This window comes from Tamandua tetradactyla, chromosome 1 (genome assembly GCF_023851605.1).
Source record: "Tamandua tetradactyla isolate mTamTet1 chromosome 1, mTamTet1.pri, whole genome shotgun sequence".
In the NCBI taxonomy this organism is placed as follows: Eukaryota; Metazoa; Chordata; class Mammalia; order Pilosa; family Myrmecophagidae; genus Tamandua; species Tamandua tetradactyla.
Window position 1 is genome coordinate 164786392 of NC_135327.1, and position 25120 is coordinate 164811511.

The 25120-nt window shown below is 34.5% G+C and overlaps 1 protein-coding gene across 4 annotated transcripts in view; it reads left to right on the top strand.

Moving 5' to 3' along the window:
* The window catches only part of LOC143650875 (hyaluronidase PH-20-like), a 32508-nt gene extending 12200 nt beyond the window's left edge, over positions 1–20308 (top strand). For all 4 annotated transcript variants that reach the window (XM_077122231.1, XM_077122210.1, XM_077122200.1 and 1 more), the window contains 4 exons: positions 8630–9773; positions 10256–10345; positions 16738–17236; positions 20031–20308. In XM_077122231.1, coding sequence (XP_076978346.1) covers positions 8817–9773; positions 10256–10345; positions 16738–17236; positions 20031–20050 — 1566 coding nt within the window. In that variant the 5' untranslated portion in view covers positions 8630–8816 and the 3' untranslated portion in view covers positions 20051–20308. The remainder of the gene's footprint in view (positions 1–8629; positions 9774–10255; positions 10346–16737; positions 17237–20030) is intronic.
* Positions 20309–25120: the final 4812 nt, after the last annotated feature.

A 25120-nucleotide genomic window follows, 5' to 3' on the forward strand; every position in this document is an offset into this window, starting at 1 on the left:
TCAAAAGTCATAGAAACAAGAATTGGATTAAGAGTTGGGGCTGCACTTTTTGCAGCTATATGTTTGCCAGTGATTTCCTCCATATTTGCCTAAGAATGACCACGAATTTTAATAATAGCTGAAGCCATTGGTAACAGAATAGCATCTCTAGTCCTTAAAGTCCCATTTGAATATTCACCAGACAGGAAAGGTGATTTGTAGATCAAAAAGGATGAAGAAAACCATTGCTGCCATCAGCTCAAACCAGAAGAACAAATGTTCAAACACCCTTTACAAGAAGATATCCAAAGGAAGTCCAGAATCTCAACTGAAAAGGGAGGTTTTGAACTGGGAGGACTCACCAACAGGAATTTGGGACCATCAGGGAGATAGAGCCAAAAACTTCTAGAGGTACCATGCTTGAATCCAGTGATGGCTCTGGAGTCAGGTTGTTGGTTGGTTTGATCTGATTTCTGATACCATGTAATCTTTCAGTCATGTAATCTTGATCAAGAAATAACATACTGAGTAGCAAGGGAACAAAATCATTTATGTGGGATCTTGGACTTGCAAATCAGGGAATGCAGATATCGGTTGTGACCCAAATTGTGTCCCATTTTGGGGATTCCAGACAAGGAGTTTTAAAGAAAAATAAGATTACACAAGTTGTTTGTGAAGAATTATTATTTGTAGATATTTGGAGTGCTCCAAATGTCCTTCATATTACAGTTTTCTGATTTCTTTATTTTGTGCTTGTTCTTGGTGTCCAGAAGCCATCAGGGTGTTTTCTTTTTAATTTTAATTTTAATTGTTTTGTCATCAGAGTTTTGAGAAACATTCTGGGTTGTAGCTATGCATACTTTGGCAGTTTATGATATCTGGTTGAGACATGCATACGAGTACCTTTCTGAATGGCCTCCTCGCTCTTGTTTTAAATCTCTTAGCCTTAGTAACTTTATTTTGCTTTCTTTTCATAATGCATAGACTCCTCATGGGATATGGTTTTACCCAAAGGGTATACTCTGAACATGACTTGTGACTGACTTCTACATTGTAACTATAATTATATAGAAAAAAATAAGTAAAATAAAACATGTATTGTGGAAAAGAAGAACAGAAAATTATGCCAAGGTATTTGGTTCATTCGTTGACTTTTTCTGTCAGTGACACTTTTCTCCTTGCCTCAAAATTCCAATCACCAACTTCTCTTCCAAAAAATAGAACAAGTGGCCTTTGTGCAAGATATCTAGTGAATAAAAAGATCGAGATGTATGATAATTCTCCTTTCACACTGAGGAGATGCTGAGCTTCAAGTCTATTTTGACAAACTACTCTCTACTGTTAAATCTTGTTTTGCTCCCAATGTTTATGAAATTACTATAGTGGAATTAAAGAAAATTTGCAGATCTAAAATATATAGTGACCCCCAGAAAATATCAATATTCTAAGTTTTTGAATTTTCTTAAGTATATACTTGCATGTTTTTGTGTAGCTCAATTTATAGGGTATATTTTTTTATTTTATTTTACTTAGCATTTTAGGCAAACATCTTTACATGTTGCCTCATTATCTTTATAAATAGCTTTATACTTGCATAAAATACACCCTCAGACTGAAATACCATATTATGTAAACATTTCCTGTCATTGGATATTGAAGTTGCTTTTAATATTTTTCGTTTTATAGCTACTATAGTACATAGCAGTATATGCATATCTATATCTATATCTATATATATATTTTTTTTACAAATTATTTTGAATTAATCCTCATACAAATGATTTCTGGCTCATGAGATTTGGCTAGTACTGTGTTCTGGTGATAACATTTCTTTTACAATAGGATTTGAGAGTTTGATTTAAATGGGATAGAGGCATTCAGATCTTGAGCTTTTAAATAGACTTTGAGAGAAAAGAACCTTTTTATTTAAAGGAATGCTATGCTGGTTTGAAAGTATTCGTACCCCAGAAAAGCTATGTCATTTAATCCTGATTCAATACTGTAGAGTGGAAACCTTTGATTAGATTGTTTCCATGGAGATTGTCCCATTCAATTGTGGATGTGGCCTTTTGATTAGATGGTAATGTGATCTGCCCATTCAAGGTGGGTCCTGATTAGTTTACTGGAGTCTTTTGAAGGGGGAAACATTTTGGAGGAAGCTCAGAGGGTTGGTGTACAGTTCCCTTGAGAGCTGACACAGACAGAGATGATAGGAGATAGAGAAAGAAAATGCCCCTGGGGAAGCCATTTGGAACAAGTGGCCAGGAGAGAAAACTAGCAGACATCACCATGTGCTTTCCCAGCTAACAAAGGAATCCAAAATGTCGTTGGCCCTTTCTTAAGTCAGGTGTCTCTATATGGATGCCTTAGGTTGGACATTTTTATGGCCTTAGAACTGTAAATTTGTAATTTAATAATTCTCTTTATAAAATCCAACCCACTTTTGGTATATTGCATTCCCAGCAACATTAACAAACTAAAACAGAAGCTAATGAGTTGCAAATGCACTAAGAAGACATTGAGACTATCCCAGTTCTTTCTTTGATATTCTTGAAAACAGATTGAGGAGTTGGGCTTTGAAAGGGATTCTGGGTGTACTATTGTTGGGCTTGGGGAGATATCAAATACTTAACAGATGGGTTTTAAGAAGTAATTATCCACACAATGGTCAAACAAGACATTTGAGAAGCAATTTTTTTTTTTTTTTTTTTTTTTTTTTTACATGGGCAGGCACTGGGAATCAAACCCGGGTCCTCGGGCTTGGCAGGCAAGCATTCTTACCTGCTGAGCCACCGTGGCCCGCCCTTGAGAAGCAATTTTAATAGATATAAATTGAGTACAAATTTTATGAATGCTAATGGAGAGATTTTAATTGTTTGGGGCTAAATCAATTAAGGTTTTTCTGGGGAAGTGAAGTTCATGTGTAAATTTCTCTATTAGATGTTTTAAATAAAAGGAAGATTGTATTTAAGATGCTAACTTCTAATTCTGCCCCAGGACTTTGTCTGAAGTTGTACAGTAAAGAAGAGATATTTCCTTCCCTCAAAAAATGTTCTATATTTATATAGTACAGCATCTTTGACTTAATATGTTCATTTATTTCTAGCAAATTCAATAATGTGAATTCTATGCTACATGGCTAATGATTATTTTATCTTGTTAGTGCTCTGTGGTCCTTCTGTTGTTCTTTATATTTGAACAAAATTTTAAAAGGAAATCTTCTCTTCAATATCAAACATTTGGTTTCCTCTGTGTGCCAGTTTTGTGTACCCCAGAAAAACCATGCTCTTTAATCCTCATTCAATATTGCTGGGTGGGAGCTTTTTGATTATTTCCATGGAGATGTGACCCACCCAATTGAGGGGGGTAATTTTTGATTAGATGGTTTCCAGTGGAGATGTATCTCTATCCATTTTAAGTGGGGTTGCCTACTGGGGCCCTCTAAGAGGGAACAATTTTGGAAAAAGCTTCAGTGCCAACAGAGCCCACACAGCCAGGGACCTATGGAGATGAAGAAAGAAAATACCCCTGGGGAAGCCCTTTGAAATGAGAAGCCAGAGACCCCAACAGATGTCAGCCCAGTGCCTTCCCAGCTGATAGAGGTGTTCCAGACCCATCTGCCTTACTTGAACCAAGGTATCTAATTCTGGATGCCTTAGTTTAGACATTTTCATGGCCTTACAACTGTAAACTTGCAACTTAATAAATTTCCTTTTTAAATGCCATTCCTTTTCTGGTATATTCTATTTTGACAGCTTTAACAAACCAAAACTCTCCATATATTTCTTATTTTCATTGATAAATCAAAATATTTTAGATCATTTAGGAAACTGAGCCATATGCATTATATGCCCCTAGAAGAAAATAGGGTTAAAATTTTAATCCTGTAATTCTTTAATTGACTAAATGAATTCTAGTTGGGAGTTAGTTGAACTGAGAAAAAGTTTCATGTTGAGAAAAAATGTTTCACATTGAAAGAATATTGAGAAATTGAGGCTCCACATGGTAATTTGAAACTGTTATGTGCCCCAGAAAATCATGTTCTTAAGGCTGGCGCCTTCCTGTGGGTGTAAACTTGTAGCAGGTGGGATCTATTGATTAGGTCACTTCAGTCAAGGGTTTCAATTAGGTTACTTCAGTAAGGTGTGGCCCAGGATGGGTCTTAATCCTCTTACTGGAGTCATTTATAAAAGAATGAAATTCAGAGGAAGACAGAAATCCACAGAAGCAGAGAGAAAGCATGGAAGCAATAAAATCTGAAAGAGAAGGGAGAGACCAGCAGATATGCCTTGCAAGGCACCTGATGATGCCTTGAATTGAATATTTTTCTCAGTCTCAAAACTATAAGCTTGTAGGTTAATAAATTCCCATTGTTAAAATCTGATCCATTTCATTTAGAGGCCATTGGTTAGTAGTTGAGAGTATAGACCAAAATTGGAGTTCAATAAATATCCAACAAAATGATAAAATCTTTGATTGCCAAATATTGGGAATTTGTAAACACATTTTTTATACAAGAACTTCTTCTTTAGTTGAATTTTATTGACACCACATCATCAAAATGGTACTTATTCAGACAAGAATTTTTTTCTCATTAGGTGGAATATTAAAATCAAACAATTGTTATAATGTAAAATTCAAATGTACACAATATAGAAAGAATGAACTCTGTATACCCATCACCCAGTTTCAACAGTTATTAACTCAGTGCCACTCTTGTTTTGTCTAAATACAAACAGTCCTCTTCCTGCAACAGCCCATCTTGAATCCACCAATACTGACATTTGGCCACATTTGCCATATCATTCTATCCACCTTTCTATCCTCTATTCATTTTCTGAACATTTGAATGTAGGATGTATATGTCATGCTCTTTGAGCACTCAATATTGCCATACACATTTACAAAGAACAAGAAAATATTCATTTATGTAAACACCAGACATCTGGGGATTTCTAATCTCTCTTTCATTTTTGAAAATCAGTTTTACTACATACAAAATTTCTGGCCAGCAATATTTTTACTTTCAGCACTTTAAGTATGTCAGTGTTGAGTATCTTGGGTACTTATATTCATGCCTTTCATTAATGGAAATATTTCAACCATTATTTCTTTGAATATTCTCTCTGACTCTTTCTCTTTTTCTTCTCCTTCTGGGACTCTCAAAATGCATATATTGGTACTCATGATGGTGTCCCACAGGTTCCTTAGGCTGTGCTCACTTTTCTTCATTCTTTCCTCTTTCTGCTCCTTAGACTGGATGATTTCAATTGTCTTATCTTCAAATTTACTGGTTCTTTCTTCTGCCAGCTCTAAAATCTCTCTAGGGAATTTTTATTTTCTGTTACTATAGTCTTCAGCTCTATTTGGTTCTTCTTCATAAAATTTCTTTCTATCAGTATTCTCTTTGTGTTCATCTATGTTTTTTCTGATTCTTTATCCATGTTTTCCTTTAGTATTTTGACCATATATAGGTTGATTTTTTAAGTTTTTCATATGCCCCAGATCTGGTTTTCATCATTGATGGCCATTAGTACTTTAATCTCCTTTGCTTAGACCTTTTCTTCTTATTTCCTTGTATGTTCTGTAATCTATTCTTGAAACCTGGATATTTTAATATATTAATATATTATTGCTGGAATTTAGACTCTGAGGCATTTGTTCCTTAATTTTATATCCAGCTACAGAGCTTTTCCTTGATCGCCAGAAGAAAAAAGAAAGAAAGAAAAAAGAGAAGAAAAGAGGAAAAAGAAAACACGTTTACCAGTCTTTGCAGGTTGATTTATGAGTTTATAGAATAGCTCAAGGCCAAAACATAGAGGCATCCCTATCTTTTCCATGCATGCTTCTTATCTTGGGCATACATGTATGGCCCTAATAAGTCCCTCCTTTGTAAGATATGAATGCTTTTTCTTTCCTAGGAAACACTTTTCTTAAGATCCTGGGCAGTAGGGGGTGCAAGGGTAGTTCAATGGTAGAATTCTTGCCTGCTAAGTAAGACACCCCCGGTTTGATTCCCAGTCCATGAACTTTCCCAAAAACAACCAACCAAGCAAAACAAAAAAACAAAGAAATAAACAAAAAGTTCAACAGATAGTGCTGAAGTAATAGGATACCCACATGGAAAAATAATGAAATGTGACCCCACTATACAGTATGCAAAAAAAAAATGATCCTGGCCACTACTGTTTAAATTCTGAAGGTACCAGTCTTTTGCCCAAAAGGTCACAACTTGGCTGCTCCTCCACAATGCTCTGTAGGAGAACTCTTCTACATGAAGGGCAAGTTCTGAGACAGTAAGACTGTGACAAGTTTCCTGGTTCAGTCTCTCAGGCTGCCAACAGACATATTGGCCCACACAAACATGCTCCACTACGTGTATGAGGCTTACTCTGCTGTTCAGGAACCATAACCTGTGATGCGCAATAGAAGCATGGTCTGGCTGCACCTTAAGCCACTGAGGGGATAACAGAGGGGTCAGCCAGGTCTCCATTAGATGCTACCATTTTTAAGTTGCTTTTTTCTTGATTCAGCTTCCATCCTTTTACTGCAACTCTTTAAGTTCTTGAGTTTTTAGAAAGATGTTTCTGCCAATTCTTGCTGGTTGTTCAAAGTTTCTGGGAGTTCTGAAGCCTCTTACTCTGCTATCTTGGTTGGGGTGAGACTATATGGAATGTTTTAAAAATATATTATAATATTTATTTCAGGAATAAAATATAATATTATTTTTTCTTAAGAAATTTCACTTCTATCTACAATGCTACAATAACTATTGTGGTTTTAAATATTTTACATATGAGGGATTATCTGTGTGAGCAAAGAGGTTGAGTGGCTGATTGTCTTTTTGAATCAGTCTGGTTCTATCTAGCCAGTCAAGCCAGAAATTAAGGAGTCATCATTTACCCCTTTCTTTCCCTGCAAAACAACATTGTTGATCAATCGCCATCAACTCTTTGTTCTCTCCATCCTTGCTATTCTAAATATTCCACTACTCTCAGACTTCAATATTGAACAACTCTGTATCATTTTTAGAGTGGTACAGTGATTTTTGGCATGGGTAAGCTCTGGAAATCGAACCCGGGTCTCAGACTGCTACTGAGCCACCAGTGCACTTCCCAGTACAGTGATTTTTACATAAGAAAATTGATCGTCACTATCCTAACAAAACACTCTATGGGTCAAGGATCCTTGATTGACAGCCCAAGGCTAGTTTGAAGGCAAAGAGTATCATAGAAATTGAAATCCTTCCTTTTACCACTTGGTGACTATACTGCTTTAAATGTCAACAGTCTTATTATTTTTTAAATTTTAGAATAGAAGTTCAAAATGATCAAGGATGAAGGCATCCACTATCTTTGTAGATTTCTGGGCAAAGATCTTCCTAACAGAAGCATTCAGCCCCATGTTTTTCATATGTAAGAATTTCTACCTAATATTACTTTAGGCTAAGATTTATTAGGTCCTGAGTAAGGAATTCATAAGGGTTTAGACTATAAATATCTTTAGCTCTTTTACATGTTCTTAACAAGAAAAAATTCATTATCTTTAAAAATATGAGTTTAATGTTCTTAAAATTTTATTCTGATTATGGACTACTTTTATAGAGTTCATTTTTTTTCAGGGATGGGAATGAATGAAAATTTGCTAAGGTAAGGTCACACTTTCCTGGGAACAATGGCATAAATGATACATAATTTCATTGTGTCTTCACATAGCAGCATACAACTGAAATAATGAAAGGTTATAATTTCTTCCTAGAGTCACAGAACATTTTAATAGCTTTTATAGATAAGTTTTGCCAATGCCAAATACTAAATGATACACAGTTTAATTCCCTGTACCAGGCTCAGGCCATTTTTTATGCACTAAAATTTGCTGTAACTCTTCACATTGTGTTAAACAGAATGACAACAAGGACAATAAAAAACATCAAGGACATCAAGAATGATAAAAGGGCCAAAAGTTAAATATTGCTTTCATTATTAAGCCAAGTTAGAATCAATCCTTTCAGAGGAAGACATGAAATATTAGCATTTATATAACTCTTTAATATGAGAGAACATTACCATATCATGTGGTGGAATGATGCTTCAAAGGACATTTAAACTTGTTCCTAGGTAGGATATTTTGATTGATTCAAACGTTTCCATCAAACTTTTGGCTTACTACATCTGGCAGAATGAGTTTTGCTTTTTACCTTTCCTGCTCCCTTTCAAAAAAAATTAACAAAAGGTAAAAATAGAAAAGGTAAGAAAAGATTTCACATTCTATGGAAGATATTTTTCATTATTTGGCAGACCACTATGAAGTGGTCTTTGAAGAAGCAACAAACAAAAATGACAGGATAGACTTAGAATTTCTTTTCATTCAATAGTCTTAAGACACTATTTAGTGCAATGTTCTAAGGAAATAAGGAAAAGAGCTGAATTCTCCTCTATATAAGCTCAGTGGCTATTTGGGGAAAAAAAGTTAGCTATAATTGAATTTAAATTATAGAAGTAAGGAAATAATTTTATGGCTTTAAACACTAGAGTAAGACCTCTATCTTCTAAAACTGCACTTAAAGTTGAGGACTGAATAAGCCTTCACAATCTCTGATAATAAAAATACAGTATAAAAATAATATATTCTATGTTTCTTTTCTTTTCAGTTGCAAAATATTCCTGAAACAAGAAGCAAGAGGAATATTTAAATAACGTATAATCATTGTATTTCTTAATCCATCAACGTGGCTGCCTTCTGCTACCTATTTTCTGTTTACATCTTGCACCAAATATATTGGATAGATCAAAGTGTGTAGGTAGAACAAGTGATTTCCTTAGACATTGCTTTTTGCAATGGGAGTACTAAGCTTCAAGTACAACTTCTTTGGGAGCTTCCCTGGGTTCAATGGAGCATCCCAAGCAGTGATCACCTTTCTTCTGATTCCATGTTGCCTGGCTCAGAATTACAGAGCACCTCCTCTTATTCCAAATGTTCCTTTCCTTTTGGCCTGGAATGCCCCTACTGAACTTTGTGCTAAAAAGTTTCATGTGTTGTTAGACCTGAGCCTCTTCTCTTTGGTAGGAAGCCCTCTAAAAGATGCCAAAAGGCACGATGTTACATTATTTTATGCTGATAGACTTGGCTACTATCCTCATATAAATGAAGTGACAGGCGCAAGTGAGAATGGAGCTATCCCCCAGTTGGGATCCTTAAAATCTCATTTGGACAAAGCTGCAAATGATATTTCTCGTTTTGTGCCCAGAAACCACGTGGGCTTGGCTGTCATTGACTGGGAAAACTGGAGGCCAATCTGGGAAAGGAACTGGAAACCTAAAGATGTTTACAAGAATCTGTCTATTGAGTTGGTTCAGCAACACAATTTAAAACTCAGTGTCACAGAGGCCACTAAAAGGGCCAAAGAAGAATTTGAAACGGCAGGAAAGCGTTTTATGCAAGACACTTTAAAACTAGGAAAGTTACTTCGGCCAAATTACTTATGGGGTTATTATCTTTTTCCTGATTGTTACAACCATAATTATAATAAACCTAAATACAATGGAAGTTGCTTTGATGTGGAAAAGAGAAGAAATGATAAGCTTGTTTGGTTGTGGCAGGAAAGCACTGCCCTTTTCCCATCTGTTTATTTGAATAGTCAACTAGCGTCATCTGCAAAAGCTGGTGCCTTTGCCCGTAATCGCATTCAAGAAGCCATTCGGATTTCTAAAGTACCCAATGCTAAACGTCCAGTTCCAGTTTTTGTATATACCCGCCCAGTTCTTACTGATACATCTTCAAAATACCTTTCTCAGGTAAGTAAATCAAGGTATAAAGGCTATGAAATTATGTCCACAAATAGTGTTTAGTGGGATTTAGCATTAGTTTTGAAGGGAACAAAATATACTTTTCAATATCATTTAGGAATGCGTATACACATTGCTCTATATCATTATCTGAAAGGAAAATAGAATGTTTCCTTTTTAATGTAATGTAGTCATACGAAGTATTAGACCTTGTGGCAAATTAGGTAAGATTACGTAGCAAAGACAGTATATTAACTTAGATTTTTTTTTATCCACCATAGTCTGTTCTCCTGTCAGAGAAAGTGATTAAACCATATTATAGAGTCTGCATTTTTGTTATAATATGGCAATTGTTGTATAAATGATAGAAATAAACAGTGAGGAAATGTTTAAATTACAATTATTGGGCCAGCATGCTTAGCTTTGGTGTGACTGTCCTGTGTATAATATGTTCATTTATATCTACCTGCTAACTCTTTCATATTTGCCAGCATGACCTTGTGAGTACAATTGGTGAATGTGTTGCCCTGGGTGCCTCTGGAACTGTCATGTGGGGAAGCCTCAATTTAACCCAAAGTTGGGTAAGTTGAATTAATGGAAAATATTTGAAAATATGTCTACTTTTAATGTGTTGAGTTACTGAATATCACACAGTGCTATTCACAGCAGTATGTGCTCAGTTAATACTGGCAGAATTAAAATATCTTGCATTTCCATGGTCTTGTTATAAGGCATAAAATATTGTACTTGTGTTCAGGAAGGGAACATTCAGCAGCATTAATGGAAATTTTCAAGGATACATGGATAGTAAAAAGAAAAACAAGACTGCAATCTGATCTTTTGACAGTGGGTTAGGATTTTTTTTACTAAAACGTGCTGTTTCTCTTCTAAAATGAGCTCCAACTCATCAATGTGCTTTTATTCCTTTTTAAAAAAATTCTGTTATCATATATACATTATAACATTTTCCATTTTAATCATATTCAGATATATATTTTAGTGCCATTAATTGCATTAACAATATTATGCTTCCACTGCCACCATCCATTAACAAAACATTTCTGTCATTGCAAATAGGAACTCTGTACATTTTAAGCCTTAGTAAAGGCTTAAACATCCCCTATCCTTACTCCATTCCCAGGTAACCTATATTCTAGATTCTGACTCTGCAAGTTTGGTTATCTTAATTATTTCAAATAGTGCGATCATACAATATTTGTCCTTTTGTATCTGGCTTATTTCACTCAACATGATGTCTTCAAGATTCTATGTTGTCACATTTATTAGGACTACATTTCTTTTTACTACTGAATAATAGTCCATTATATGTATATAACACATTTTATTTATTTACCCATTAGTTGATGGACACTTGGGTTGCTTCCATCTTTGGCAATTGTAAATGATGCCATATGAACATTGGTGTACAAAGGTCTGTTTGAGTCCTTCCTTTCAATTTTTTTTTTTATATTCCTAATAGTGGGATTGCAGTTGTGGTAGTTCTATACTTAGCTTTCTGAGGAACCACCAAACTGTCTTGCACCATGGCTGTACCATTTTACATTCCCACCAGCAATGAATGAATGTTCCTATTTCTCTGCATCTTCTCCAATGCATCTCATTTTTCATTTTTTGTTTTGTTTTGTTTAAACAGCAGCCATTCTAATGGGTGTGAAATGGTATCCCATTGTGATGTTGATCTGCAGTTCTCAGTTGGTTAAAGATGCAAAAGAATAGTATTTCATAATGTGTGAAATTCACATAAAATTAAAATTTCAGTGTCTCTCAAAATTCACTGGAAATTTCCTCAAGGCCTTTTGTTTGCACTAGTTGTTATAATTAGAACACTCTCCCCCAGGTACCCGCATGGTATCTGTCAGAGACAAAGACATTTCAATGACGCCTACTCCTCCTATCCTATTTTAAATGGCAATGTCTCTCTATAGTACCACCTCTTCTGCCCTATTGAACTTTCTCTTTCTTTATAGTACCTACCACTCATCATGATGATGCTCATTGTCTCCCTCTGCTATAATGTAAGCTGCAGGGGTCTAAACATCTTGGCCTGTTTTATTGCCAGTATAATCCAAGAGCTAGAAAACATTATTAAAATATAATTAATAATAATAGAAATGTTGATGGGAACATAGTCATGCTCATACATCTAAATATGTGTCCATGGCTGCTGTTGTTCTACAAAGGCAAAGTTGAAGAGTTATGACAGAGATTTTATGGTCCACAAAGCCTAAAGAATTAACTGGTGACTGGGCTTTACAGAAATAGTTTGATGACTCCTGATATATTGAACACCCATTGTTCCTGAATGCCAGGTAATAATGTTTGTGCTCAATATACAGCAATGAACAAAACAATAAGTCTCTTTACCATGTAGGTACTCTTGAGTGGAAATACAATATATATACATATAAATAATAGGTAGCAATGAATGCAGTGAAACACAGTGAAGCAGTATAGGAAGGATGGAAAGAGATGGAAGGGTGCTGCTTTAGATAGAGTAGTTATAGAAGATGTCTCTAATAAGGTATTTTAGCAAGTCCCTTGGACACCGACAAATGCAATGTCCTTGAGGCTGGAATGTGCTTGACCTTTTTAAGAAAGAACGAGGAGATTAAGTGTGAGTGGAATATATGAACAGGGGAAAGAGTGGTAACAGTTGTGGTCATCGAGAAAGCAGAAAGACATAGGTAGGGCTTCATAGGTAATGATGGACTTGTACTTTGAGATGGGAAGTCATCAGAGAACTTTAAACAGAGAATGGCTGTTTCTGACTAACATGTTAGAAGAATCAGTTAGCTGAGTTGAGATTAGATTGTAGGAGGACAAGAGTGAGAGCAAGGAAAGGATGGCATGGACTATTTTTGGTAGTGGTACTGGCAAGTGTTTGAATAAATGATGAATAATAGATTGTAGTCTTATTGTAGAGATAGAAGGATTGGCCTAGAGAGTGGATATGGGGTGGGATAGGAAAATGGTTAAGATGATTCGCAAGGCTTTGGGCTTGAAAGCGTTGCCATTGAAATGGGAAAGGTGCTAGGAAGAAACATTTTGTTGTCTAGGTGCTGGGTAGTGAGAATAACAGAAACAATCAGGAAAAAGCTATTGAAAACATGAAATATACATGCAAAATTATCTAAAGATTCCTTAAGGGAAAGAAATATAAACCCTTGTTTTCTCAGGTTATTTTTAGTGGTGTTTCTTTCAAGAAAAATTTTAAACAAAACTCTTTTTCTTAGGAAAAAATTGTCTATATGTAGTGTGAATTGTATTCATTCTGTCCTAAAGTATTTCTTTACACAAAAAACCCTTCACAATTATGACCTTTTTAAAATTCCTTTTCTCTCTTCCTTTTTGACATCTATTTAATTCTTCATATCAGATCTGTTCCTCTACCTCTTAAAACCCTCCTAACTCAGTGCAAGAGTACAGCTATTGCATGACTGCTGCGAATTAGATTGAACTTTTCTTTCTGTGATGGATATGGAAATTTTAGGGACTCATGCCATGGAGAATATCTAATGACGCTCATGGCACAGGCTCCTACCCTATGACCTATGAAGAATAGACTTTATACTCTAAGACCAGAAGAAATCTTGGCAACAATCATATTCATCTCTTTTCCTTCAGAGTAGCCTAATTCTTACTTCATTTAAAAGTATTTAACAACAATCAGCTTTATGAAATTCTTCTAAGGTAATCTTAGTCCTTCGTGCAATTTGGTATGATTCTGTTGTCTGTGGTTTGAAATCACCAATGAAATGGCATAATGGAAAATGTAAGTATTGAGAAAAGTATATGTCCCATGGTAGAATCTTTTAAATATCATAAAATTGTCATTTAAAAATTATAATACTCTGAATTATACTCCTATTTTTCTTTACTTATTTTCCCAAATCCATAAACTCCTTTCTCAAGGGTATTATTAATCCTATGATGGACCATCCACAATATTTATAAATTCTCCATATGACATTTTTTTTTGAAAACTGATAACTCTACTCTTCTCTAGTAAGGAATGAATTAGGCATTTCCCAGTGAGTAAGATGATGTGATACTGTTTAAGTGTCATACTTGTTTTTTAAAATTTTAATCTTAGATTCACAGTCTTCTACCATGATTCCCAGCTTATCTTTAGTATCATTCATACAGTATCAATCCATCTCCACCCTTTGACTATTTTTTTATTTAAGTTCCCTTCTTGCCCTGGTGTCCTGCATGGGAGTCTGTTTTATATATTTTATATATTTATATATTTCTGCTGTCTATCTCAGTTTATAACCACTTAGAATGCTGGTTCTGTAATTAGTTCCCCATTTCTTAGTCATTTGTAACCAATAGAATAATGGGTTATTTGTCATGTTTCTTCTGATTCATTGCCAAGTTGAGAAAGTTTTAATTGCAGGTTTATTTTCAGGTACTGGAATTGGCATAAAACAATTGTTTTCAAACGTATGCAAAGCACTTTCTTTGGTTCCGTTCCATTTGATCCAGTAGTATGTTGGAGGCAGCTTGTACTGGTCCTAGCATACAAAGACATGATTGTTAAATTGTTGGAAATCTTAGAAATGATTAAACATAGTCATTATTAAAAAGTAAATGATTGAAGACTTAAAGACTTTAAATTACATTTAAAACAAAGGTAATAAATACTGAAAAAGTCATTTTTATTTTATTCCATTTTATAAATTCATCTTTTTTTATCTTATTTACAACTGTTATATCTGTTCTGTAGAAATAATATCTAATATTGCACTGCTCTATACCCTACTACCATACTGTGTAATGGCGAATTACTTGTTTCCTAATTCTACATTCAGTGCTGCCGGATTGATAGTTTCAAACTGGCTAAACTAGGAGTGTTTACACCATGGAAATCAGCAAATATTGTGAACCTGGCTATATCTTTTAGGGAGCCAGTTGTTAGATTTTTCAATAAAACACATCTTGTGTAGACTAATGATTGTCAAACTGTTGTCAACTCTTTATTTCCCATTTTGTCTAACCCTTGCATCTGGAAAGTTGAAGAGGCAACTGTAATGTCATCTGGACACTTGGTATAAATTTTTGTATTTCTTTGACATTGGTGATAAAGTTTAAGAATATTGACAAAATTTATGAACTCATGAGCTTATGTTCAAGTTGGAAGCATGGAAACAATATATAACTACGATAAATATTTGGTGTAATAAGTGCTATGCAGAGAGTTAAAACAGTGTTAGGCACAGGGTCATTAAAGAATTCCACATGAGGCAGCGAGTTAAAGCTTAATAGTTTATTGAGAAAGAAACAGATTGAGAGAAAGGGAGAGCAGGCAGGTGGGAACCAGCAAAACCTGCTAGCAAAAGGAAAGGAAAAATAGCTCCATCTCTCCTTCTAAAAGCTTGTGGTTTTAAAGGAAAAAATGTGCCGAGAGGGGTGGGGATTGATGTGTGGCCCTAGGCATCGCCAGGAGATATTAGGCTGGTGCAGATCATGACTTCATGCTCATGGTTATCTGGTCTGGCCTCTGGCAGATGGGGTGTAGGCATGTTCATGTTCATCTATCTTGCCAGCACATTCATTAGTATTCATTGGCACATGTCTCCTTCCTCTATCATCAAAACCAGAAATAGCATATTGTGTCTTTATAATACTTTGACTTTCTCCTCCTTCTTCTTACATTTCAAATTTCTAACCCATTTAGGAAAAGCTCACTTTTATGGACTCATGTGATTAGATTGGGCCCACCCAGATAACACCGGATGATCTCCCATCTTGAAGTCCATACACTTAATCATATCTGCAAAAGCTTCCTTTGCCATGTGAGGTAGCATATTCACAGATTCTGAGGTATTAGAGCATGGATATTTTGGGGGACCATTATTCTGCCTCCCACAGAAGGCATCATCCTATAAAAGGTACAAAGAAATAGATTCAAGGGTGAGATGCCAAGTTCCCTTGACTTTGGTCTGCTGTCCTTCCACTATTATTTTCTTTGGTCTACTGAAGAACTAGCACAGCCAGCTCACCCAATAGCATTATGGATCATGAGGAAAACAACTATCATCCAGGTTTTTAAAAAGCCAGTGTCTAAGTTTTAGAAGGCATCAATCTCAGGATGGATTATTTCAGTTACTCACCACTCATACTGTGAATATAACTTGTCCTTTCTCTTGTATGCTCACTCACTTTACCTCAGATATGCTGTCTGTATCATAAAAAAAATAAGGATTTTGTAAAAGAGCTGTCAAAGTTCACCCATACTTGAACGATAAGTAATATTTAATATGAAGTATTCTTAGATAAACCTGTTTAGTTCTTTTGAGCTAGTTGTTCATAAAGCACTCTTTCCCAAACTGTTTAAATTTGTCTGATAAATTTGATACTTGATACACTTTTTTATAACTTACTGAGGGATAGCTCATGATATGCTAGTATATCTTTTCATTTTCACAATAACCCTGTGTCGTAGGTGCTACAGTTATCCTTACATTACAGATGATGAAGCTGAAGCATTGGCAGCTTCGCCCAGAAAGGAGATTAATTTGCCCAGAGTCACCCAGAGAGGAAATTAAGATTTAGAAAGTTAGCAAGATTCCCAAACTCACACAACTAGTCACTTACAGAGCTAGATCTATAGTTAGGGAATAGTCCATGCTCTTAAGAGCTGTACCATTCTGGCCACCCTGATTAGTTTATGAGTTATTGGGGAAGAGCAAGGCTAGAGCATGTTAAACCTCAATAGTCAACCATTCAGTGGCATAGAATAGCATGTGTAATGTACTTAGAAATGTTTAAACACCACAGTTGAAATAATCTTGTCTGTTAAGATAAAAACAGTTAAAATATTTTCTACCTCTTATTGCATCTGTTTTTTCATTTTTCCTTAAAAATTGCTTATTGCACTGAATTGATTCATATATGAACTAACTTGTTGATTGATATTCCAAGTTTATGATGTCTTATAATTTCACAGCAATCTTGCCTGAACCTAGATACTTACATGAAGACTACCCTGAATCCTTACTTAATCAACGTCACCTTAGCAGCCAAAATGTGTAGCCAAGTGCTTTGTCAGGAAGAAGGAGTGTGTGTCAGGAAACAGTGGAATTCAAATGCTTATCTTCATCTGAACCCAGTGAACTTTGCAATTCGAAGTTGGAAAGGCGGAAAGTACACAGTACATGGGAAACCCACACTTAAAGACTTGCAGCATTTTTCTGAAAATTTTTATTGCAGCTTTTATACCGGCTCCGGCCCTAAGATGACAGTTGATATAAAGAAGACCAATGCTATTCATGTGTGTGTTATGAAAGAGATTTGCATAGATGCCTTTCTAAACTCAGAACCCCATGGTCATCCTTACACCTCAGCTGAGGAAAAGGCTTTCTCTTTCTACAATGTGTCATTGCACACACCATCTGCCATTAAGTCTCCAGATGGTCCTCAGGCGGATTTCAGTGAGTATCTCAAAGGTACGTGTTCAGCTGAAACCATTTCTTACAAGACGCATGAGGGCTGTGAGTACCCTCACTAGAAAAACACTGTCATGATTTATATCATTCAATTACCAATGTAATTTATGTTTTGATATGTTTTAAATTTTAATATCTAATAACTTAGTTTTTTAGCTAAGTGATAATATCTATATACATGAAATTTTATATTTGGAATGTGAATTAAAACTCATGGTCAAAATAGTATTTTGAGGGTTTTTTGGGTTTTTTTTTGAAAAATGGTCATTTCCTCATGATCAATTTGGTCTTGAAATTGTTGACCAGTAGAAAAAAAAAATGCCGACTTTTATCTTTAAATATCATAATCATCATCAGGACAGTGTTACCACTGTATTATTGCTACATTTTGCTTTTAAATTTCAAAGCAAATTTTAGTTATTATTATATTATGGTGTTTTCTTATAAAATGGTATCCAATTTTGTGTTTTTTAATTCCCATGTCCCTATAACGAATATTTCAAATTCTGTGAATGTATGTATAGAACTGAGAAGCACCTGTTGTATTCTTGGTCCTATCAAAGATTGATCGCAAGGTCTACCATACATGTAGGCCTAGTTTTCTTCTGAGAAAATTAAAGATTTGAAAGTGCCAATTTTCTGCAAATGAATAGTATTATAATTACTTTTTAAATTGCGGTAAAAATGTCAAGAAAACATTAAGGTGAAAAATCTATTTGTTTAACACACAAGACTTTAAGTGCACTAGTCTACCTATAATTTTTAGCTTTTTTAACATTAATTTGCTCCACTGTACTTTATAAAAAGATAACCTTTTAAAAATGATTATCCTGTCAACTTTTGTACATGGTTTTGTATGTCTTCAGAATTTGTAATATATATAAAGTCTTTTAGTTTTCTTTACTTGCTTTTAATGTTGTATGGTGGGGGTCATATTGCATTCTTTCTCCACGTGTGTATCCTGTTATTGCAGCACCATTTGTTGAAAATTTTTTTAGGGGGGAAGGTGAAGTGCACGGGGGTGGGGGAGAATCAAACCCGGGTCTCCTACATGGCAGGCGAGAATTCTACTACTGAACTACTGTTGCACCCCCTCCTTTACTTTCATGATCTTCTAATCTTGTGTACCTAAAATGCTTTCTGTCATCTAAGCAGCCATTCACGTGACCATTCACATACACCATACCATGGTATAGCATTTTTTGAGTGCTTATTCTCTGCCAGGCTCAGTATTAGGTGTCATAGCCTCAAAGTGAAGTGGGATGCTTCTTATCATCAGTGAGTTTGTTGTATAATTGAATAAAAGACACATTAAAAGTTGAAAAAGGCAATATAGTATGATAAACACTATGATAGAATTCAGCATGGACTGAAAAGATTGTTTCAGCACAATTATTCTGAACATGAAAATGACTCTGAAATTCGTCATGGTGTGGTAAAAAATTTGAAATTGAAAACCTATCAATAGAATTTAAGGAAACTGGATATTGTTCTTTTCTCCTCTGCTTTTACAGACAGAGAGAGAAAAAGGACAAGCAAGGGTGTGAGAGAAAGGGGAAAAGGAGGGGAGAAATAAGAGAAAAGAACTAGAATTGTTTGCTTTCTTTGGTTCCATTGAACCTAATTTGCACAGGGTTGAAAAGAACATCAGCTGCAGACACAATTAGCCACTTGAATGCCTTATCTGGTCTGACCAGCAAAAATGCTATTGCCTCCTCCTTCCTCTACCTTGCTTCAGACTTCCTTTTTAAGAAACAAAAAGAAATGAAGCCACAAACTAGTGGTACTGTTCCGAAATATGCCAAATCCACAATCTAATATGTACTCTCAGATCATGGTACAAAATCACTGGGATCTTAAATTCTGTGTCTCTAAATTTCTTGCAAGGAAAAGGATGGTTTTCTCTATTAGAGATCTTATTTTTTTATGTTTAAACTTCTTTAAATATGTGAATTGAGATGGAGCTGCAAGAGCAATAAAAAACAAATTATTTACACTTTTTTTTTAGCTCAAATACCTTTTTAAAAGCTGAAACACTTTTATAATGGTTTATATTATACATGTATGAAACTTTTCATTCTTACAAAGTAACTGTGGCTCATTGTAAAATAATTCAAAGCAAATTACACATAGATTTATGAAAACTTATTATAGTTTCTTAGATATAATTCCGGAAATAATCTAGGAATGTAGAAGCAAATTTGTGTGTGTGTTTAACTCAATTAGTCTTAGGATGTCCGTAATTTCCTAATACTTGGTCTTCCCACATGACAGTGTATCTTGAGTGACGTCATATCAGCATGTGTTCCTATTGACCTCATTGTTGTCCACGTTATCACTGTATGACCATATTTTAGGAAATTCCTAGTAATAGACATTTCATTTTCTGAAGATTTTTTTCCTCTCTGTCCATAATACTGTGGTTATCAACCATGTGCATATATGACTTGGCATACTTTTGCCAGGATGAAATGAAATTGTTGATGCAAAACATATACACATTTCAATTTTATATAGATATTGCAAATTATCTTCTAAGAAGCTTTATCTGATTAATGATTTTATCAATGGTAAATAAGTGGGTCTGTTTTTCTGACACTACTAGGTGTCAAATTAGATAATAATTGTTTCTCTACCAGTGAAATAGCATCATGTTTTAAATGGTTCTCAATTAATAAAGCAGATAGCATTTTTGTGGTTTGTGGAGGGTATTCTATGTTTATTGTCAAAAAAAATTTTTTTTAGAGAATAAACTTTGTTTTTCTTCTCCTTTATTCCCAAATTCCATTTCTAGGGGAACGTCACCATTTCTGAAAATTAAGATATGACTTTTCAAATATCAACAGTTTAAATATGAAACCAGGAGACCAAAGACCAGCTTTAAGGAACATTTTCTTTCTTCTGCCTTTTTGTTTCTTATATGGCATTCAAACATGATTATCTTTATTGCATTTTTAAAGTATATCAATCACAAGAAGCTGCAAATTCATTTATCCCGTTGAATTTCAATGTTTTGACACACTACTGTGTTTTAAGAAGTATCATTTAAATAAACTTCTAAAACAAAGTGCATTCACTTGTTTTTCTTGTGAAACAATTCTTGGCAGGAGGATGTATGGAAAAGAGCAAGACAATCCCAGTTTAACCATTTGCAAGCTGTTAACTTTGAACAAGTTATCCTTTTTTAAAAAAATTTTATTTCCTCAATTGTAAAATGTCAGCTGTTAAAAAGAATAGAGAAAATAAACAAAAATCAGTTAGCACAGTGCTTGGCATAAGAATGGTAGATGCTCAATAAATGGCCATTATTATTTATTTGGAGTTTTTATTTACTTTTCAGTTTTCCCCTATTAGATGATTTAAGTTTTACATTTGGAATCTAAATTAGCTTAAATGTATTCATAATTGTTCTTACTTGAATGGGGTAGGTAACATGTTTAACTGAAAACCGTAAATGATTTAACTCTAGTTGAATGTGCTGTTTTATTGATTTACAACTATTTTTTTAAATTAATGCCCCCAGGGAGTCTCTGTCTTGTGTCTGACAATGCTACATTTGTAGTTAGACTCCATACATTTTTTTGGCTCCATACATTTTTAGCACATATATTTTCAATGTAATTTTATTGAGATATATTTACACATCATGCAATCCATTTAAAAAATACAATGTCTCACAATATCATCGCATAGTTGTGCATTCCATTCATCATAATCAATTTTTGAACATTGTCATTACTCAAAATAAATAAATAAAAAGAAAAGAAAAGAAACCTAAAATATCCCCCCTATTATTGACACACAGTATTGGTGTACAGTTGTTACTGTTGATGAAAGTATATTAAGATCTTACCATTAACTATAGACCATAATTCGCAATAGGTGGATGTTTCCCATATACCACTCTGTCACTTTTTGTAATAGTGCACATGGGTTCTAGTTTGTGAAAGAAATTTTGAATACTTGTACTATTAATCACAGTCATTGTCCACCACAAGATTTCCTGTGTTATACAGTCCCATGTTTTAACCTTTAGCTTTCCTTCTGGTGACATAAATGATAAATTTTCCTTTTCAACCACATTCACACACAATTCAGCACTGTTAATTATATTCACAATAACATGCCACCATCACCTCTATCCACCTCAAACATTTATGTTCAACCTAATTGAAAGTTCTGTATGTACTAAACAACTTCTTCCCATTCTCTAGCCTCATTCTGTCCCCTGGAAATCTATATTCTATATTTTATGCCCATGAGCTTACATATCATGATTAGTTCATATCAGTGAGATCATACAATATTTGTCCTTTTGTGCCTTGCTTATTTCACTCAACATAATGTCCTCAAGGTTCATCCATGTTGTCATATGCTTCAAGACTTCATTTCTTCTTTCTCCTGAATAATATGCCATCCTATTTATCTATACCACATTTTGTTTATCCATTCATCACTTGACAGATATTGTGTTGTTTCCATTTTTTGACAATTGTGAATAGCGTCGTTATGAATATCAGTGTGCAAACATTTGTTTACATTCCTGCTTTCAGTACTTCTGAGTATATACCGAGTAGCCAGATTACCAGATTGTAAGGCAACTCCGTACTTAGAGTTCTGAGGAAACACCAAACCCCATATTCCACAGGAACAGTGACATTTTACATTCCTACCAGTAGTGAATAAGTGTTCCTATGCCTCCACATCCTCTTCAACATTTGTATATTTCCTGTTTGTTTAATAGTGGCCATTCTAGCAGGTATGAAATATCTCATTGTGGTTTTGGGTTGCATAATTTTAAGTTAAAACTAAGCTTTGTATGAACCCATGTGCTTCTTAGTCATTTGTATTTCTTCTCTGAAAATGTTTTTCATGTTTTTTGCCTATTTTCAGTTGGATTGTTTGTCTTTTTTATTGTTTAGTTGCAGGATTTATATATTCTGGATATCAAATCTTTATCAGATATGTGGTTTCCAAATATTTTTTTCCTGTTGAGTCAGCTGCGTTTTCACCCTTTTGACACAGTCCTTTGAGGCACAGAGGAATTCAGTTCTGAGTCCAGTTTGTCTATTTTTTCTTTACTGCTTGTGCTTGGTCTGTAAGTTTGAAGAAACTACTGCCACTAGATCTTGAAGATGTTTCCTTTCATTTTCTTCTGGAAATTTGGCACTGGCACTTATATTTAGGTCTTTGAATCATTCTGAATTAATTTATAGATGAGATTTGAGACAGGGGTTCTCTTTCATTCTTTTGCTTAAGGGTGGACTTCTAGTTCTCCTAGCATTGTTCGTTGAAGAGACTGTCCTGTTTGAGTTGAATGGACTTGGAAGCCTTGCAAAAATCAACCGGCCATAGATGTGTGAGGGTCTATTTCTGAACTCTCAATTGATGTCTGTTTATCAATATGTCTATCTTTATGCTAGCTCCATGCTGTTTTGACCACTCCACCCTCATAATATTATAGTCAGGACGCATGAGTCCTCCCACTCAATTCATCTTTTTCAAGATATTTTTGGCTATTCTAGGCCATTTATGTTTCCAAATAAGGGTGATAATTAGTTTTTCCATTTCTGCAAGGTAGGCTGTTTGTATTTTGATTGGTATGGAATTCAATCTGAAGAGTCATTTGGGAAGAATTGATGTCATAAAACTTAGACTTCCAATCCATGAACATGAATGTCCTTCCACTTATTTAAGTCTTTGCTTCGTTTAGCAATGTTTTTTAGTTTTTTGTGTACAGGTCATTTATATCCTTTGTTAAGTTTATTCCTACATATATGATTATTTTTGTTGCTATTGTATGGAAGTTTTTTCTTGATTTCCTCCTCAGACAGCTCATTACTAGTGTATAGAAGCACTATTGATTTTCATATATTGATCTTCTACACTGCCACTTTGCTGAACTCATTTATTAGCTCAAGTAACTTCGTTGTTTTTTCTGGACTTTCTAAATCAAGGATCAAGACATCTGCAAATAGTGAAAGTTTTTACTTCTTCCTTTCCAATTTGGATGACTTTTATTTCTTTTTCTTGCCTAACTGCTGTAGTTAGAACTTATAGCATAATGTTGAATAAAAGTGGTGACAGTAGCCATCCTTGTCTTGTTCCCAATTTTAGAAGGAAAACTTTCAGTCTCTTACCATTCAGTGTTATGTTAGTTGTGGGTTTTTCATATATGACTTTTATTATGTTGAGGACCTTTCTTTGAATTCCTACCTTTCAAAGTATTTTATCAAGAAAAGATGCTGGATTTTGTCAAATGCGTTTTCTGTATCAATTGAGATGATTATGTGGTTTTTCCCTTTCGATTTGTTAATGTGATGTATTACATTAATTGATTTTCTTGTGTTGAACTACCCTTGCATAGCTGGAATAAATCCCATATAATTGTGGTGTATCATTCTCTGAGTGTGCAGTTAGATTCAATTTGCAAGTATTTTGTTGAGGATTTTGTATGTATCTGCATTTATTAGAGATATTGGTAATTTTCTTTTCCTATAGTGTCTTTATCATGTTTTGGAATTAGGATGATATTGGCTTCATAAATGAGTTAGGTAGTGTTCCCTCTTCATTTTTTTGGAAATGTTTGAGCAGAATTGGAATGACTGACAAAATTTACCTGTGAAGCCATCTGATACGAAGCTTTTATTTTTTGGAAGGATTTTGATGACTGATTCAATCTCTTTTCTGTGATCGGTTGGTGGAGGTCTTCTATTTCTGCTCAGATCAGTGTAAATTGTTTGTGTGTTTCTAGGAAATTCCCTATTTCATCTAGGTTTTCTAGTTCATTGGTGTATAATTTTTCATAGTATCTACTTATGATCATTTTTATTTCTTTGGTTTCTGTGGTTATGATTTTATGGATTTACATTTTCTCTCTTTTTGTCTTTCAGTCTAGCTAAGGATTCACACAGTTTATTGATCTTCTCAAAGAATCAGCCTTTCAGTTCATTGATTCGACTGTTTTTTTTTTGTTGTTGTTGTTGTATTTGTTCACTATTTCATTTGTTTCCACTCTAATCTTTAGTATTTCTTTCCTTATGTTTGCTTTGGGGTCAGTTTTCTCTTCTTTCTCTAGTTTCTCCTGTTGTTCAATTAGGTCTGATTTTAGATCCTTGTTCCTTTTTAATATGGGTGTTTGGGGCTGCAAATCTCCCTCTCAGCACCGCCTTCTCTGTATCCTGTAAGTTCTGATATGTTGTGTTCTTATTTTCACTTGTCTTAAGATATTTACTGATTTGTCTTGTAATTTCTTCTTTGACCATCTGATTGTTTAAGAGTATGTGATTTAACCTCCATATAGATATGAATTTTCCAGTTATCTGGCTGTTATTTATTTCCAGCTCATTCTGTTATGAAGAGATAAAGTGATTTGTATAATTTCAATCTTTTAGATATAGTAAGACCTGTTTTGTGCCCCAGCATGTGGCCTCTCCTGAAGAATATTCCATGAGCACTTGAGAAGAATGTATATCCTGCTGTTTTGGGGTACAATGATCTATATATATCTGTTAGGTCTAGTTCATTTATCATATTGTTTAGGTTCTCTGTTTCCTTAGTGATTCTCTATTTAGATGTGCTATCTATTGAAGAGAGTGTTGTGTTGATGTCTTCCACTATTGTTGTAGAGGTGTTTATTAGTCCCTTCAGTTTTGCCAGCGTTTGCCTCATGTACTTTTGGGGCACATTGATTAGGTGCGTAGATATTTATGATTGTTATTTCTGCTTGGTGAATTGCTCCTTTTATTAATATATAGTTTCCTTTGTCTCTTATAACATTCTTGCATTTAAAGTCTGTTTTGTCTGATATTTAGTAAAGCTACCCAATTTTTTTTTGGTTGCAGATTCTGTGGAATATCTTTTTCCATCCTTTCACTTTCAAGC